The 18,713-nt window shown below is 48.1% G+C and overlaps 1 protein-coding gene across 1 annotated transcript in view; it reads right to left on the bottom strand.

The window, feature by feature from the left end:
- Positions 1-15,812, bottom strand: part of CYP4F22 (cytochrome P450 family 4 subfamily F member 22) — a 28,617-nt gene extending 12,805 nt beyond the window's left edge. Inside the window, exons 1-6 of the mRNA XM_009434919.4 lie at positions 15,706-15,812; positions 13,953-14,175; positions 9,661-9,805; positions 2,071-2,124; positions 1,824-1,951; positions 1,493-1,614 (exon numbers count right to left, since the gene is read on the bottom strand). Coding sequence (XP_009433194.1) covers positions 1,493-1,614; positions 1,824-1,951; positions 2,071-2,124; positions 9,661-9,805; positions 13,953-14,174 — 671 coding nt within the window. The 5' untranslated portion in view covers position 14,175; positions 15,706-15,812. The remainder of the gene's footprint in view (positions 1-1,492; positions 1,615-1,823; positions 1,952-2,070; positions 2,125-9,660; positions 9,806-13,952; positions 14,176-15,705) is intronic.
- Between the last annotated feature and the right edge of the window lie 2,901 nt (positions 15,813-18,713).

The raw sequence follows: 18,713 nt of genomic DNA, 5'->3' as shown, positions 1-18,713 counted from the left end.
GCATTATTCATAATGGTCGAAAAGTGGAAACAATGTCCATCGATGGGTGACTGGATAAACAAAATGTGGTATTATGTGGTAAATGGAACATTATTCATCAATGAAAAGAAATACATAACTGATACATGCTACAATATGGATGAGCCTTTAAAACATTATGCTGGGTGAAACAAGCCAGACACAAAAGTCTGTATGATTCCATCTGTGTGAAATATCCATAACAGGCAAATCTATAGAGATAGAAAATAGATTAGTGATTGCCTAGACCTGAAGGAGAAAGGGAAGGGCACGGGTTGCTAAAGTGTATGAAGTTTCTTGGGGTAGGGGGAGGATTGATGAAAATATTCTAAAATCGATTATAGTAATGGTTGCACAACTCTGAATATACTAAAAGCAGTTCAGGTGTATTCTTTAAATGAGTAAATGGTATAGTATGTGAATTGTGTCTCAACAAAGCTATTATTTTTTAAAAACTAACAGGTGAAGCAGGCTTGAAGGGAGCTGTCCTCAGTCCTGAAGTGGGCTTGTTTTCATGCACTTATTGCAGTCTGTCGTTTTCTTGTTTATTTACTTGTTCATGGTTATTACCTGTCTTCCTACTAAAATGGAAGCTCTAGAAAAGCAACATCTTGTCTTTCTTGTTGAATATGGTGTTCCCAGCACCTAGTTCAGGGTTGGCACTTACTAGGCACTCAGTAAATATTTCTTGGATGAATTAATTATTTAATTTCTAAGACAATCTCTGCCTTATCCAACTGGAACGTGCCCCTATAATGCCTAGAGTAAAGAAGTCATTAGCTTGTTACTGAGGACCTACTATGTGTTGCAAGTTTTGCATTAATTATCTCCCTTATTCCTTATGTCCCCACCTAGACTATAAACTTCACAGAACTGTGACTGTCTGTTGTTCACCACCCTGTCCTCAGCAGCAATATCATGGTGCCAGGCACATAGTAGGTGCACAATGAATATTTGATGAATGAATGAATGAATGAAGCAAGGCATTGGTTATTTGATTGATTTACTCAACAAATATTCTCTGAGCATCAACTATGTGCCAGGGCAGCGCTGCATCATTTTATCCTTAAAGCATCTCTCAGAAAGTAAGAGATTGTCATCCTTTTTTTACAAACAAGGAAACTGAGCCTCAAAAAGTGGGGAGGACACTGTCCAAAGACCACATACTCTTCATAGTGGAATGAAAAAATACTAACATTTACTAAGCACCTACTTTATACCAAGCCATTGATTCACATTATCTCATTTAATTCTCACACAATGACTATGGGGAAGGAATTATGATGCCCATTTTTTTTGATTAAAAAAAAAAGTGAAGCTCAGAGAGTTGGTCAGTTTCCTGGAACCACATGGCCCATCCGTGGCAGAGCTCCCATAGGCCAGAGTTGTCTAATGCCTGGGAGTTCCCTTTCTCCTGCTACCATCTTGCTCCTAGAGCAGCTGGCTCCATCTTCCCAAGAAGGGTCACACTCACTCTTGGCAGTTGCTGTTGTGGCTGAAGACACATTTCTGAAGACTGTCCAGGGTCATGAGGCTGATATGCTCAAACATATCAAGGGAGACCGCTGAGCCCTCTGCCAGATGCCGCCATTTAGCCTGGAAGAGAGATACATGGTGACTGTGCATGGAAACCACAGAGAGGGAGTCAGCCTAACAAGGGCCCGACTGCGTTTTCACTACAAGCTCATTTTATAGATAAAGTCAGTGAGGGCTCCTGACATCACATGGCTTGCCCATGCATGAGTTGGAGCCTGGACCAACCTCACTCCCAAGACACCCTCTTCCCTCAAAGCCTTAGGACTCACATGCATAATGTCAGTGCACTGGTTGAAGATCTTCATGTAAGGCTTCAGGATGTCAAAGTGGAAGGCGGGTGTCAGCAGGCGACGGTGCCGGCTCCACTTGTCACCTTTGCTGAGCAGCAGCCCATCCCCTGGGCCCAGAAGACTGAGGTTAGGGACCTCTCCTGTTACTCTGAAACCTTCCAAGGAACCCCGTGCTCTTCCCTCTCTTCTCTAAAGCCCCAGCCCCAGCCTACCCACTTGCACTCACCTAGCCAAGGTTTTAGGAAGCCATAGAAGAGGTCATCCTTGGGGGCGATGGCAGCTGTGGAGGGCAAAGGGAAAATGATGACTCAAAACAGAGTTCTTTTTTTTTTTTTTTTTTTTTTTTTTTTTTTACGGAGTCTTGCTCTGTCATCCAGGCTGGAGTGCAGTGGTGCGATCTCCACTCACTGCAACGTCCGCCTCCCAGGTTCAAGCAGTTTTCCTGCCTCTGCCTCCTGAGTAGCTAGGATTACAGGTGTCCGCCATCATGCCCGGCTAATTTGTTTGTATTTTTAGCAGAGACAGAGTTTCACCATGTTGGCCAGGCTGGTCTCGAACTCCTAACCTCAAGTGATCCACCCACCTCAGCCTCCCAAAGTGCTGGGATTACAAGCACGAGCCATCGTGCCTGGCCTCAAAACAGAGTTCCAACCCTTGACCTTTGCTTATGACTTCCTTAGTCCTCCTCACTGGGCTCCAACCTCCCACTGTATTCACCCAGTCCATCCTCCACACCTACCCGAGAAAAAATCCTTATAAAACACTGATCTGTACATGAGCCTCCCCTGCTCAAACACCTCCCATGGCTCCCCATTGCACTTGTAAAAAGTTCGGGCTCAGCCTGGCATTGAAACCCAATTCCATCTGGCCCCTGTATGCCTCTCCCACCACCTCATCCTTCAACATACACCAGATAACCCTATTCTCATCACCTGCTGTGGATCACCTCTGAACCTTTGACCAGGTTGAGCTGTCTATCCAGAATGGACTTCTTCACCTGAGTCTTCCCCTAATCCACCCCCTTTTTCTTCTGCCAGCTCAGGCCATCTGAATCACACCTGTGCTCCCAGCCTCCAGCCTCACCCTCTCCAGTGTGTCCCTCATGAATGGCCCCAGGAGAATCTCATCTGACTATCAGATCTGACCACGCCCCTTCCTGCTCACACACCCATCACCCTCACATACCAGCCCATTCTCAAAGCCCTGAATCATTTGCCTTTGCCCAAATCTCTCTCAAGACACCTCTGTCTTCCACCCCCCGTTCAACGTCACAGAACTAACACCACATAACTTTTTGTTTTTTGTTTTTTTGAGATGGGGTCTCGCTCTGTCACCCAGGCTGGGGTGTGTGGTGAGATCATAGCTCACTGCTGCCTCCAATTCCTGGATTCAAGCGATCCTCCCACCTCAGCCTCCCGAGTAGCTGGGACTACAGGCATACGCCACCATGCCTGGCTAATTTTTTAATTTTGTGTATGGACAGGGTATCGCCATATTGCCCAGGCTGGTCTTGAACTCCTGAGCTCAAGTGATCCTCCAAGTTCAGCCTCCCAAAGTGCTGGGACTACAGGCATAAGCCACCATGCCCGGCCACACCACAGAACTTTTCTCAGCTCCTTAAAAAGATCACGTGATCTCTCTTCTCTGAGACTTTCCACCAGCTGTTCTCTCTGCCCCAAACACTCTTCCCTCATCCTGTATGAGAACTTGAATGCTTCTCCCCACCCCTGACCCAGCAGTCACTCTGGATTGTATCCACTTAGTTACAAGCCCCTTAACAGGAGGGTTCGTGTTGATTACTGATATATCGTGCTAGATAAATTTTTATTAAATGAATAAATAAGTCAATCCAAGGATGGATGAATGAAAGAATAAACGGGTGGATGGATGAGTAGAGGGACAGATGAGTACATGGATGGATAAATAAGTGGATGGATGAATAGCAGATGGATAGATGGTGGGTGGGTGGATGGATGGATGAATGGATGGATGGGTGGATGGTGGATGGATGGATGAGTGGATGGATGGATGAATGAGTGGATAGGTGGATGGTGGATGGATGAGTGGATGGATGAATGAATGAATGAGTGGATGGATGGATGGATGGATCCTCCCTCTATATACTGAACAGATTTGGGGCTGAATGGGCAGAGGCCCAGGAAGGAAGTATCTGAAATTCGAGTGATATCACTTTTACCTGAATGCGACTCAGCCACCTACACAGACACACTCCCTAGGAATTGGCCAATTGCCTACACAATCATCGGCCCACTCATCCCCCCATTCATCACACCTCTTCTGCTGCCTTTGTGTGCCCAACCCAAGCTGGGTGATGCTGGGGACCCACAGATGGCTCAGCTCTATGCCCTCCCTGGAGGAGCTCCTGAGTGGGGCAGGAAAGGGAAGCAGAGACACACCATGCAATTACCAAGAAGGTAGAAAGTGTGCTAGGTGCTAAGGAAGGCTCAGAAAAAGGGCTGTTGGAAGTCAGAGCAGGCTTCCTGGAGGAGGCAGCATTGAAGAGGAAAGCAGGAGTCTAGTCACTCCTCTCCTCTCTGCACTCTGGACTCCAAGATAGGCTCCACAGGGATCTTTCTGACACCAAGATCTGGTCAATAGCTGTCTTGTTCAAATACTTCCCGTGGCTCCCTATCACTCCTAGGATAAAGAACAAGTTCATTCACTTTGCTGTCCAGTTCCTGCTTAACTGTCAGTCTCATTTCCTATTCCCCCCAACATATCACCTTCACTCCAGCCACCCTAAATCACCTGAATTCCCATGGAATTTTCACACATCTGCATCAAGGCACTGGCAGGACGTTCCATCTGGGACTCCTTCTCTGGCAAACTCCTAGGCATCCTTCGAGGCCCAGCTTCACTGACACCTACTCCAGGAAGCCTTCTCCAAACCCCCTTCTCAGCTGAACCATTGCTCTCTCATCCTCAGGTTCCTTTTCCACTCCAACTCTGACCACAATGCCAGGAAAGTCTGTGTCCACGTTCCTCACCAGTTTTCCCCTCCAGCAAAAAGGAGATGGTAGGCCAGGTGCAATGATTCACACCTGCAGTCCTAGCACTTTGGGAGGCAGAGGCAGGAGGATCACTTGAGCCCAGAAGTTCAAGACCAGCCTGGGCAACACAGCAAGACTCTGTCTCTACAAAAATGTTTTTTAAAAAGAAAAAAAAAAAGGGAGAGATGGTAATGCCTACCATGGATGAGACGGTGTATGAAATACCCCCACATGGTGCCAGCATGGAGAAACTCATGCTCAGAAAGCTGCATATCACTATGTTTGAGAGCTTGGGTTCTGGGCCAGCCAGGTCTGGGTTCAAATCCCAGCCCTGCCACTAACTAGATATGTAAGCCTGGACATGTTACCACTGCCAAAGGAGAAAATAGAACAATCTTGCCTCATGGCATCCCTGTAAGACTCAACAAGCTCTTGTGTTCCTGGCACATGGTAGATGCTCATTAAATACATGTGTAGGTAAATGAATAGTTGACCAACTGTTGGCTATTTTTATTACTATGGTTAAAATGATTCTTTATTGGCATCAAGAACTTGTGAGATAAATAGTTGGGTTTCCTGTTAGTAGAAAATTAATGCACACTCTCTGTGGAAAACAGCAAGGTGGCTCCTTAAAAAGTTAAGTACAGAATTCCATATGACTTGGCAATTCTACTCCTAGGTATCTACCCAAGAGAGAAATGAAAACATATGTCCACCCCAAAACTTGAACACATATGTTCATAGTAGCATGATTCACAACAGCCAAAAGGTGAATGGATAAACAAAAAAAAAAATCCATACAGTGAAATGAATTCAGCCCTAATGACCAACCTGGACAGCATAGCAAGACCCCATCTCTACAAAAATAAAAATAAAAATTAGCTGGGCATGGTGGTGCATGCCTGCAGTTCCAGCAACTCGGGAGGCTGAGGCAGGAGGAGAATCACTTGAGCCCAGGATTTCAAGGCTGTAATGAGTTATGGCTACACCACTGCACTCCAGCCTCTGGGTGACAGGGTAAGACCCTGTCTCAAAAAAAGAAAAAAAAAAAAAAAGAATGAAACTGATTCCTACTACAACGTGAATGAACTTCAAAAATATTATGCTGAGTAAAAGAAAACAGACACAAAAAGATCACATTTTATGTGGTTCTCTTTCTATGATGTACCCAGAATAGGCAAATACATAGAGACAGAAAGCAGATTCGAGGTTACCAGGGGATGGGAGGAGGAGGGAAATGGGAAGTGGTTACTCAATGGGTACAGAGTTTTTTTATGGGGTGACTAAAAATTTTGAAACTGGAGAATGCTGGTGGTTGCCCAACATGGTGAATACACTAAATACCACTGATTGTTCACTTGTAAATGGTTAATTATATGTTACATGAATTTCACCTCCATTTTAAAAAGATGATATAAAAGCAAGCTACAATTATATGTCTATATATCATCATGTTCTCTATAAAGCATGTTTATCTACTTTCTCTCATTAAAATTTCCTAGTCCAAAGGCCCATAAGACGATGGGGAAACTGAAGCTCCAACAGGAGCTGGGCCCTCCTCCAGGCTCAAGGGCTGTGCAGCTCCAAGCTCAGAACAGCAAGCTACTCCCAGGTGTGGCCCCAGGAGGTCCTGATCCAGGGTGGTGTCTGTGACTGGAGCCTGATCTGTGTAATTCCAGGTGGGGGCACCCTGGGGCCAAGAGGCCTCACTCCAGGCTGACTCACAGCCCCACCCTTTTTTCCATCCTGGAGTTCCCTATCTGGCTTCTCTGATGGGGTACACAGAACATCCCCTCCCTCCACTGGACGAGGGGAGGGCAAGAGGCTTAAGCATCTACTACATGCCAGCCCCTGCTGGGGCACTACTCCTCGGTCTGTTTGGAGTCTCAGAACCAGGCAGGATGGTGCTCAGGAAACTGAAGCTCTGAGGGGGAGGAGGAGGGAGGAGGAAGGAGAAAAAAGAGAGACCAGGCGCTGTAGCTCACGCCTGTAATCCCAGCACTTTGAGAGGCCAAGGCGGGAGGATCACTTAAGGTCAGGAGTTCAAGACCAGCCTGGCCAATATGGTGCAGCCCCGTCTCTACTGAAAAAAAAAATACAAAAATTAGCCAGGTGTGGTGGTGCACACTTGTAGTCTCAGCTACTCGGGAGGCTGAGACAGGAGAATCACTTGAACTCGGGAGGCAGAGGCTGCAGTGAGCTGAGATCATGCCACTGCACTCCAGCCTGGGTGACAGAGTGAGACTCTGTCTAAAAAGAAGAGGAAGAAAAAGAAGAAGGAGGAGGAGGAGGGGGATGGGGAGGAGAAGAAGGAGAAAGAGGAGAAGGAGAAGAAGGAGAAGAAGAAAGAAGTAGAAGGAGGAGGAGAGAAAGAAGAAGAAGAGAAGGGAGGAGGGGGAAAGAGGAGTAGAGAGAGAAGTAGAAGGAGGAGAAGAGCGGGGAAGAAGAAAGGGAAGGAGGAAAAGAGAAAGAAAAACGTATATGAAGAAGGCAGAAGAGAAACCCTTACTAATGCCTATCCATAGGATTATTATTTTTTTATTTTTTTAGAGACAGAATCTCACTCTGTTGGCCATGCTGGATGCAATGGCACAATCATAGCTCTCTGCATCCTCAACCTCTTGGACTCAAGCAATCCTTCTACCTTAGCCTCCCAAGTAGCTGGGACTATAGGCACGCACCACCACACCTGGCTAATTTTTTAAATTTTTTGTAAAGATAGAGTCTTGCTCTGTTGCCCAGGCTGGTCTTGAACTCCTGGGCTCAAGTGATCCTCCTGCCATGGCCTCCCAAAGTGCTGAGACTGCAGGCATGAGCCACTGCACGTGGCCTCTTATCCACATTATATTATTCAGGCTTCACAACTGCACCCATTTTACAGATCAAAACCTGAGATCCAGAGAGGCTAGATAAATGGCTGGGGTCTCACAGCAAGCATGTGCCAAGGCCAGAATTTGAAGCCAACCCACCTCAGTCCTGGCCCAGGGCTCTTCCCACAAGTTGGTATTCATCCCTCAGAAGAGTCACTTCTCCCTCCCAAGGTCTAGGTTTTCCCCTTAGTTCAATAGGGATCGTGATCCCTTCACAAATGTAATAACGGGAGACAACAAGGCATTGAGAGGGAATAGCTGCGGAAGGGGAAGATGGCAGCTTCTTTCAAAGCTCCTGGGTGGCAGCCCTGGAGATGGTCCCCAGATGCGTGTTTGTAGAGGCAAAGCTGGGACAGAGATCCTAAAATTCCTGGAATCTCCCACTTTTTTTTTTTTTTTTTTTTTAGAGACTAAGCCTTGCTCTGTCACCCAGGCTGGAGTACAGCAGTGGTGCAATCATAGCTCACTGCAGCCTCCATCTGCTGGGCTCAAGCAATCCTCTCACCTCAGCCTCCTGAGTAGCTGGGACTACAGGCATGCACCACCACACCCAGCTAATATTTTTAAATGCTTTTGTACAGATGGGGTCTTACTAGATTACCCAGGCTGGTCTTAAACTCCTGGGCTCAAGTGATCCTCCCATCTCAGCCACCCAAGTAGCCGAGACTACAGGTGCACATCACTGCCACTGGGTAATTATTTATTTTTTTCGAGAGACAGGGTCTTGCTGTGTTGCCCAGGCTAGTCTCAAACTCCTGGCCTCAAGCAACCCTCCTGCCTCAGCTTCCCAAAGTGTTGGGATTACAGATGTGAACCACCATGCCTGACCTACTGGAGCTCATTGGTTCATTTGAGAGTGAGTTCTCTCAGATGTCCCGATACCTCTGGAGGTGCCCAGGTAATATGGTTTGGCTGTGTCCCATCTAAATTTCATTTTGAATTATAATTCCGATAATCCCCATGTGTCATGTGAGGGATCCGGTGGGGGGTAATTGAATCATGGGGGCGGTTACCCCCATGTTGCTGTTCCCATGATAGTGAATGAGTTCTCACGAAATTTGATGAATTTCCCCCTTTTACTTGGCACTTCTCCTTCCTGCCGCCATGTGAAGAAGGACGTGTTTGCTTCCCCTTCCACCATGATTGTAAGTTTCCTGAGGCCTCCCCAGCCCTGCGGAACTGTGAGTCAATTAAACCTCTTTCCTTTATAAATTACCCAGTCTAGGGTAGTCCTTCATAGCAGTGTGAGAACTGACTAATACACCAGGTACACAAGGCCACACTGAGGATCCAGAGTCCCGCTCATGAGGAAGATAGAGCTGGACACAGACATACCCAGGTCCAAAGGGTTAGGACTGAGAATAGGTCTGTCTGGGAAGCCAGGGAAAGATTCCTGGAGGAGGCGGCCATTGGAGCTGGGTGTTGAAGGCTGAGCAAGAGCTTGCCAAGCAGACTTGGGAGTCTCATATCTTGGGATAGGTGTGGACTGCACGAGGAAGAAGCAATTCTTCCACATCTCCCTCCCTGCCAGTCAGAGTCAGCCCAAGTGATGATAGCAGGCTGCAGGCTGAGTCACCAAGAGTCCTGGCCATAATGGGAATGTCAGAACCAAATGATGGGCGTGCCATGGCCAGGGATTGAGTAACACTTACTTAACAAAACCATAGGGAACAACTGCCTATCCAAACGTGCTTGGCTCTGACTGCCAGATGGATGGACATTCCCTCGAAGTTTCTGGAACTCTTAGTCATTGCTACATCTTTGCCCATACTGTTCTCACAATCTGGATTGCCATTCTTGCTTTGGCAAACTCTTATTCATCCTTCAAAGCCCTATTCAAATGACCCTTCCTCTGGATATCCCACCTGACTAGAATCTCAGATAGGCTCTGGGAGTTGAGGACTCAACCATAGCTCGGAGGCCCAGCCCACGTACCTGAGGCTCCCAAAAGGGGTTTGATGTAATCAGGGTGCACCAGAACCAACAGCGGCAGGACAGGTCCCATCCATACCAAGAGTACATTGTGCATGTTGTCCAGTACCTTCTTCTCATCTTGAAGGCCCGCCTCATTTGGAAGGTACTGCAAGAGGTAAGGGAGGAGCAATGAGGAGGTACCTAGCCCCAGCTTCCCCCACTGCCTTCCTCCTGCCACCTCCTGTAGTCTCAAAACAAGCCCAATAGTGCTACATTATGATTTCAGGCAGTTGGCTGCACCTCCCTGGGCCTCCATTTCCTCATCTGAAAAAATGGAGGAGAATCAACTCTCCCTCTGAGGGCAGGAGAAAGGATTCATGAAATAACAAAGCAAGAGCCCCAGCATGGGCCTGACCCATGGCTGATGTTCAACAGCTAAAAATAGTAGCCAAGTGTAGTGGCTCACATCTGTAATCCCAGCACTTCGGGAGGCCAAGGCAAGCAGATCACCTGAGGTCAGGAGTTCGAGACCAGGCTGGACAACATGGTGAAAGGCCATCTCTACTAAAAATACAAAAATTAGCTGGGCTTGGTGGTGGGCGCCTGTAATCCCAGCTACTCAGGAGACTGAGACAGGAGAATTGCTTGAACCCAGGAGGCAGAGATTGCAGTGAGCCGAGATCATGCCATTGCACTCCAGCCTGGGCGATAAGAGTAAAACTCCACCTCAAAAAAAAAAAAAAAAAAAAAAGATAAAATTAGCCAGGCTTGGTGGGACATGCCTGTAGTCGCAGCTACTCAGAAGGCTGAGGCAGGAGGACCACCTGAGCTTGGGATGTCAAGGCTGCAGTGAGCTATGATCACCCCACTGCACTCCAACCTGGGTGACAGAGCAAGACCCTGTCTCTTAAAAAATAAAAATAAAAATAGTAATGATAAACACAATAATGATCATGGTTGGCATTTATCAAGTACTTGCTATGTGAGTAATAAGATGTTACTACTGTTGTTATCTTTACCACATACAGGTGCCTGCACTGTGTTGGTCACTGTGGTGGAGACTTTTCATGTACTGGCATATTTGATCAGTACAAGAACCCTATGAGACCGTTGCTATTATTTTCCTCATTTTATTTTGTTCAGCAAGGTCGAATGGTTTTTCTGAAGTTGCAAGTTAAGTAGGTGACTGTTCTGGTTGAGGCTCCCCCAGAAGGAAGTCCTGAGACAAGAGTTCTAGGGCAGGTAGTTTATTTGGGGCATGATCCCCAAAAACATGGGTCGTGAGATAGGGGAAGAAGACCACCAGTAAAGGATGAGTTGTCAAGGAAATTACCACCAAGGGCAACCAGGGCTCGGTCCCACTGGGGAGCTTTGGAGGGCAGAGTAGCGCATTGCACCTCAGAGTCACTCCACCTGAGGGCAAGGGAGCTGAGGTATTTATACACCAATGCCCATCAGTCATTGGTTGAGGGTCACTCCTGGGGGCGTTAATTCCCAAGCTCACAGAAGCGACAGTGGCAGGACAGGCACTGGGACTCTAGGCATGCACCACCAAGCCTGGCTAATTTTTAATTTTTTTGTAAAAACTGGGTCTTGCTATGTTGCCCAAGCTGGTCTCAAACTCCCGGGCTCAAGCAATTCTCCTGCCTTGGCCTCCCAAGGTGCTGGGATTGCAGTTGTGAGCCACTGTGCCCAGCCTTTATTTCACTTGCAGAGTGGGCTCCAGCCACCAGAGATAGCCCCTAGAATGCAGGAGCTGGCAGCTGGACGTCAGGCCACTGCATCCAAAAATGGGTTGAGAGGAATATGGGCAAGCTTTGGCATCATCTGCAAAGCTAGTACCTGAACCCAGGCCACCTAGCTACAAAACTGCACTTCCTCACCTGCTGTATGAGGCAGGAAAGCTTCAGGCTCAACGTCAGAAAAATCCAAGTTCAAACCCACCCTCAGCGGCTGTGTGACTTTGAGCAAGCCACTTAACCTCTCTGTGCTCAAATCCATAAAAGTGTGAATCCATGAAATAGGACAGATCCATCCCCACTTCACAGGCTGTGAGAATTAGAGAAGAGCTCAGCTACAAAGGAGCCTAACCCAGTGCCTAGCCGGTGATAAGGCTCAGCAATTGCCAAATGATTCAACCAACAAATGACTCCTTTCTAGCTCCTGTGTCTCCTTCCCCGTCAGGCTCAGCCCTGATCATGTCCACACCCAGGGCTCAATTGCAGCCTCACCCAGCCCCCGTGGGTCCAGGAGCTGGGCAGGACAACGTCAAGGCTGGGCTTTAGAGCTGGCCCTGGCCAACTCCACCAGGCACTAGAGCCTGGCCACTCCCTCTAGGACAACCATCAAACCCAGAGAGGGCTTTCTAGAGTAAGGGCACTGGAGATGGGGCATGAAAAATGAGCAGAAGTTGATCTAGCAGAGAAGGATACCTGGACAGAGAGTACAGTTTTGGGAAAGGCCTTGGAGGTGGGAGCCTTGTTACAGGAGTGGGAAGTGATTCTATGGAGCTAGGGAGGGATGGTGGAACAAGTGAGGAGGATGGAGGTTGGAGCCAAAAGGGCCTTGAACACCAGCCTTTTTCTGAATGGCAATAGGGAGCCATGGAGGGTGTGTGAGCAGGGGCAGGGATGTGGTTGAATCCAAGAATCCCTCTGGGGCCAGGATGGGAGATGGACTGAAGGGATGAAACTGGAGGTAGGAACTCAAGGAGGGGGCTGGACCATGGACCAGCAGAAGAGGGTAAGGCCTGAGCAGGGGTAAGGGATGGAAGAAATGAAGGAGAAAAGTCCAAAAGGGAAAGTCCAGCCTATCTCATCCAGAAAGTAGAGGCATCAGAGAGTAGAACTAAAAACAGGGAGGCTGAGCACGGTGGTTCACTTGAGGTCAGGGGTTTGAGATCAGCCTGGCCAACACGGTGAAACCCTGTCTCTACTAAAAGTACAAAAATTAGCCAGGCGTGGGGGCATGCACTTGCAGGCTTGCAGTCGCAGCTACTTGGGAGGCTGAGGCAGGAGGATCCCTTGAGCCCAGGAGGTAGAGGCTGCAGTGAGCCATGATTGTACCACTGCACTCTAGCCTAGGTGGCAGAGAAAGACTGTCTCGAAAAAAAAAAAAAAAAGGAAAAGTCTAGCCTATCTCATCTAGAAACTAACTACAGAAACTAGAGGCATCAGAGGGTAGAACTGAGATCAAGGAGGCTAGAGCTTGACAGGCTGGGTTTGAACCCCAGCTCTGCCACTTACAAGCTGTGTGACCTAAGGTCAGCTACTTAACCTCTCTGTGCCTCAGTAATCTTCCATGCAAAATGGGGCTAGTCATGGGACCTACTTCCTAGAATTGTCAAGAGAACTGAATGAGTTAATATTTGCCTGGAAAAATACTTGGCACATATCTGCAAAATTAAAAAGGACTCAGCAGGCTGAGGACAAAGGACTGCTTGAGCTTAGGAGTTCAAGATCAGCCTAGGCAACATAGCGAGACCCTGTCTCAAAAAGAAAAAAATTCAATGCAATAAAAGGGTAAGAGTCCTGACCTGGGACCACAGCATTCAAGGGAGAAGAGTGGAACCACATTGGGAATAGGATGTGTTCCCCTCTCCTCCTCCAACCCTGCCCTGGGATTCCAAACTCCAAAGGTAAAGGTACCTATTGCACAGTGATAGCTATAAAATTATAGAGAGAGTTCTTTTTTTTTTTTTCCTTAGAGAGACAGGGTCTCCCTAGGTCACCCAGGCTAGAATGCGGTGGCACAATCATAGCTCACTGCAGCCTCAAACTCCCAGGCTCAAACAATCCTCGCGCCTCAGCTTCCCAAGTAGCTGGGATTACAGGTGTGTACCACTGCACTCAGCTAATTTTTGTAATTTTTCTTATAGAGATGGGGTTTCACTGTGTTTCCCAGGCTGGTCTCGAACTCCTAAGCTCAAGTAATCCTCCTACCTCAGCCTCCCAAGTGGCTGAGACTACAAGTGTGCACCACCACACCCATATAATTTTTGTATTTTTTGTAGAGACGGGGTCTCACTATGTTTCCCAAGCTGGTCTCAAACTCCTGGCCTCAAGCAATCCTCTCACCTCAGCCTCCCAGAATAATTCATCTTTAAAGTTAGTTCTGCCTCCTCCCACCTATGTGACCTTGGGTAAACTGCTTGCCCTCTCTGAGCCTCAGCCTCATACCCCATCATATAAATCTGCTGCTAGCCCCAACCAGATTCTTGGGAGGCTGTGAGAAGCCAGCAGGCCCACCATCCCTACCTATTACCCTGCACCTGCCGAGCCCAGCCCAGCCCAGTCCTGCCTGGCCACACTTACCATGCCCAGGTGGCCCAGCAGCCAGTTGCGCCGGGGGGGCTGGGGGAAGCAGCGCAGCCGGCGGCAGGTGATGTAGAAGCTCCGGCAGAGCCTCAGGAACCGCAGCAGCAGGCGGAACAGGAAGAAGAGCAGGAAGAGGAGAAGGGTGGACACCGCGTATATGCGGAACGCCGTCTTCTCCAGCCCCAGGAGGTGCAGCAGGCGGTCTGTGATGGGCAGCATCCTGGGGACACACAGGGTCAGGGGGTCGGTGCCATGCACAAGACGATGACCCATGGGGTAAGGCATGGTGTGCCTAGTGCACAGAAGGTTCCCAGCACATGTGAGTTCCAGACACCAAGGATACCTCTTCATCCTCCAGCCATGATCTCCAACCAGCTGGACAGATGGATGCACTCGGGGCCTTGCTCGTATGCTCTCAGCCTTGACTTTTACAAGGCCACCCTCTTGACCATAGGGCGTTCTCTGCCCAGGCATAGCCAGTCAGGCTGGGAAACCAAGACACCCCTCCCAAAGGAGCAGCTCTCAACCAATGACTGAGGCTCATTGGTGGATAAATACCCCAGCTCCCTCACCCCTTGGGTGCAATGACCCTGAGATATAGGTTCCACACTCACTCTAGGCTTCCCCAATGAGATTAAACTCCAGCTGCCCACAGTGGAAACTCCCTATTGGCCAAGTCCTTTCCCCCTCTTTCTTTTTCTTTTTCTTCTTTTTCAGTTGAGATGAGATTCGCATAACACAAAATTAATTATTTTAAAGGGAATAATTCAGTGGCATTGAATACATTTACATATAATGCAACTACCACCTCCATCTAGTTTCAGGACTTCTTTCTTTCTTTCTCTCTCTCTCTTTCTTTCTTTCTTTCTCTCTCTCTCTCCTTCTTTCTTTCTTTCTTTTTGAAAGAAGGTCTCCTCTGTCACCCAGCTGGAGTGCAGTGGCACAATCACGGCTCACTGCAGCTTTAATCTCCCCAGCTCAAGCAATCCTCCCACCTCAGTTTCCCAAGTAGCTGGGACTACAGGTGCATGCCACCAGGCCCAGCTAATTTTTGTATTTTTTTGTAGAGACAGGGTTTTGCCATGTTGCCCAGGCTGGTCTCGAACTCCTGGGCTCAAGCGATCCTCCCACCTTGGCCTCCCAAAGTGCTGGGATTACACGCATGAGCTACCTCACCCAGCTAGTTTCAGAACATTTTCATTATGCCAAAAAAAACCCCATCCCTGTTAGTAGTCACTTCCCATTCTCCCTCCCTGGAGCCCCTGGCACCACTAATCTGCTTTCTGTCTCTATGGATTTAAGTATTCTGGATATTTCATATAAATCTATTAAATGCTATGCAGCCTTTTGTGTCTGGCTTCCTTCACTCGGCATCCTGTTTTTGAGGTTCATCCACATTGTAGCATCAATCAGAGCTTAATTCCTTGTACTGCTGAGTAATATTCCATTGTATGGATATTCCACATTTCCTTATTTTTTTTTTTTCTTTTGAGACAGGGTCTGGTTCTGTCACTCAGGCTGGAGTGCAGTGGCATGATCACGACTCGCTCCAGCCTTGACCTCCCAGCCTCATGTGATCCTCCTGTCTCAGCCTCCCGGGTAGCTGGGACTACAGGTGCATGCCACCACACCTGGCCCCACATTTTCTTTATTCATTCATCTGTGGACGGACATTTGGGCTGTTTCTACATTTTGGCTATTATGAAATATACTACTCTGAACATGTGTGTACATGTATTTATCTGAGTACCTGTTTTCAATTCTTTTGGGTTCACCGTCTTCTTCCTTGCTGGTATTTTCTGTGATTACTTCCCAAAAAAATTCCTTGCACTCAGGTCCTTGCTTTAGGGCCAGCTCCTAAGGAACCAAAACAAAGCAGTTAGGTAACCATAATGTTAATAAAACAGTGAGCAGGCAGGAAGGGCTTGTCATCCGCCGTGCACCACCATGCTCCGGGCAGTACCAGCCTCATCTCAGAGAATCTGATATGGTTTGGATCTGTGTCCCCACCCAAATCTCATGTTGAACTGGAATCCCCAGTGTTGGAGATGGGGTCTAGTGGAAGGTGATTGGATCATGGGGGTGGTTTCTCATGAATGGTTTAGCACCATCCCCTTGGTGCTGTCTTCCAGATAGTGAGTGAGTGAGTTCTCATGGGATCTTGTTGTTGTGAGTTTTTTTGTTTTTTGTTTGGAGACAGAGTCTTGCTCTTGTTGCCCAGGCTGAAGTGCATTGGTGCGATCTCAGCTCACTGCAGCCTCTGCCTCCTGGGTTCAAGCGATTCTCCCACCTCAGCTTCCCAAGTAGCTGGGGTTACAGGCACCTGCCACCATATCCAGCTAATTATTTTTTGTGTATTTTAATAGAGACGGGGTTTCACCATGTTGGCCAGGCTGGTCTTGAACTCCTGACCTCAAGTGATCCGCCCACCTCAGCCTCCCAAATTGCTGGGATTACAGGCATGAGCCACCACACCACGCCTCACTTAGATCTTCTGCCAGCCAACGCCAAACCACATTTTCCATGCAGAAGTGAAATTTGTTGGCCGGGTGCACTGGCTCACACCTGTAATCCCAACATTTTGGGAGGCCGAGGTGGGCAGATCACTTGAGTTCAGGAGTTCAAGACCAGCCTGGACAACATGGCGAAACCCCATCTCTACTAAAAATACAAAAATCAGCCGGGCGTGGTGGCGTGCGCCTATAATCCCAGCTATTCGGGAGGCTGAGGCAGGAGAATAGCTGGAACCTGGGAGGCGGAGGTTGCAGTGAGCTGAGATCGTGCCACTGCACTCCAGCCTGGGCGATAGAGTGAGACTCCGTCTCGAAACAAAATAAAAATAATAAAAATAAAGAAGTGAAATTTCTTTTTGAGACAGGGTCTCACTCTATCACGCAGGCTAAATAGTGACCCTAAAGAGTACTATCATGGCTCAATGCAGCCTCAACCTCCCAGGCTGAAGCAATCCTCCCACCTCAGCCTCCAGAGTAGCTGGGACTATAGGTGCACACCATCATGCCCAGCTAATTTTTTCTATTTTCTGTAGAGACAGAGTCTCATGACGTTACCCAGGCTGATCTCAAATTCCTAGGCTCAAGCAATCCTCCCACCTCTGCCTCCCAAGTGCTGAGATTTACAGGTGTGAGCCACCTCGCCCAGCTGCAGAAGTGAAATTTTTATTAGTTAACACTTCCTGGGAAAACAGCTGGGTGGGTCATCATCAGATTTGGAGATCCCAATTGGGATGGATATTATGACTTAAAATACAGACTACATGACCAGTCTTAAGATGGTTGCAACTGAAACAAAAAACAGAAAATAAGTGTGGTTGAGGATGTGAACAAATTGGAACTGTTGTGCACTGTGGAAAACCATATGGTGTTTCCTTTTTTTTTTTTTTTTTTTTCTGAGACAAAGTTTCGCTTTTGTTGCCCAGGCTGGAGTGCAGTGGCACAGTCTCAGCTCACTGCAACCTCCGCCTCCTGGGTTCAAGCAATTCTCATGCCTCAGCCTACCGAGTAGCTTGGATTACAGGCACCCGCCACCATGCTGGGCTAATTTTTGTATTTTTAGCAGAGACAGAGTTTCACCATGTTGGCCAGGCTGGTCTCGAACTCCTGACCTCAGGCCATCCACCCACCTCCACCTCCCAAAGTGCTAGGATTACAGGCCCGGCCACTGGTGGTTCCTTTTAAGATTAAACAAGCTGAGCGTGGTGGTGCATGTCTGTGATCCCAGCTACTCTAGAGGCTGAGATGGGAAGATTGCTTGAGCCCAGTTGTTCGAGGCTGCAGTGAGCTATGATCGTGCGACTGCACCCCAGCCTGGGTGACATAGGGAGATCCTGTATCTTAAGAAAAATTAAAATTAAACATAGAATTACCCTATAATCCATCCATTCTACTTCTGGGGATATACCCCCAAAGAATTGAAAGCAGTGTCTCGAAGAGATATTTGCACACTCATGTTCAGAGCAGCACAAGTCATAATCACTAAAACGTGGAAGTAGGCTGGGCGGGGTGGGTAATGCCTGTAATCCCAGCACTTTGGGAGGCTGAGGGGGCAGCTCACCTGAGGTCAAGAGTTCGAGGCCAGCCTGGCCAACATGGCGAAACCCCGTCTCTACTAAAAATACAAAAAATTAGCCAGGTGTGGTGGCAGGTACCTGTAATCACAGCTAATGGGGAGGCTGAGGCCCAGGAATCGCTTGAACCTGGGAGGCAGAGGTTGCAGTGAGCTGAGATCGAACCACTGCACTCCAGCCTGGGTGACAGAGCGAGACTCCGTCTCAAAAAAAAAAAAAAAAAAGGTGGAAGTAACCCAAGTACCCACCAACAAATGAATGTATAAACAAAATAGGGTCCATCCATATAATGGAATATTATTCGGCCTTCAAAAGCAAGGACATTCTGACACATGCTACACCAAGGTTGAACCTTGAGGGCATCCTGTTCAGTGAAATAAGCCGATCACGGCTGGATGTGGTGGCTCACACTTGTAATCCCAGCACTTTGGGAGGCCAAGGCAGGCAGATCATGAGGTCAGGAAATCGAAACCATGCTGGTTAACATGGTGAAACCCCGTCTCTACTAAAAATACAAAAAATTAGTCAGGTGTGGTGGCTCACGCCTGTAATCCCAGCTACTCGGGAGGCTGAGGCAGGAGAATTGCTTGAACCCAGGAGGCGGAGGTTGCAGTGAGCCGAGATCGTGCCACTGCACTCCAGCCTGGCGACAGAGCGAGACTCCGTCTCAAAAA

Source organism: Pan troglodytes, chromosome 20 (genome assembly GCF_028858775.2).
Source record: "Pan troglodytes isolate AG18354 chromosome 20, NHGRI_mPanTro3-v2.0_pri, whole genome shotgun sequence".
NCBI lineage: Eukaryota > Metazoa > Chordata > Mammalia > Primates > Hominidae > Pan > Pan troglodytes.
This window is presented reverse-complemented; position numbering and strand designations above follow the sequence as displayed.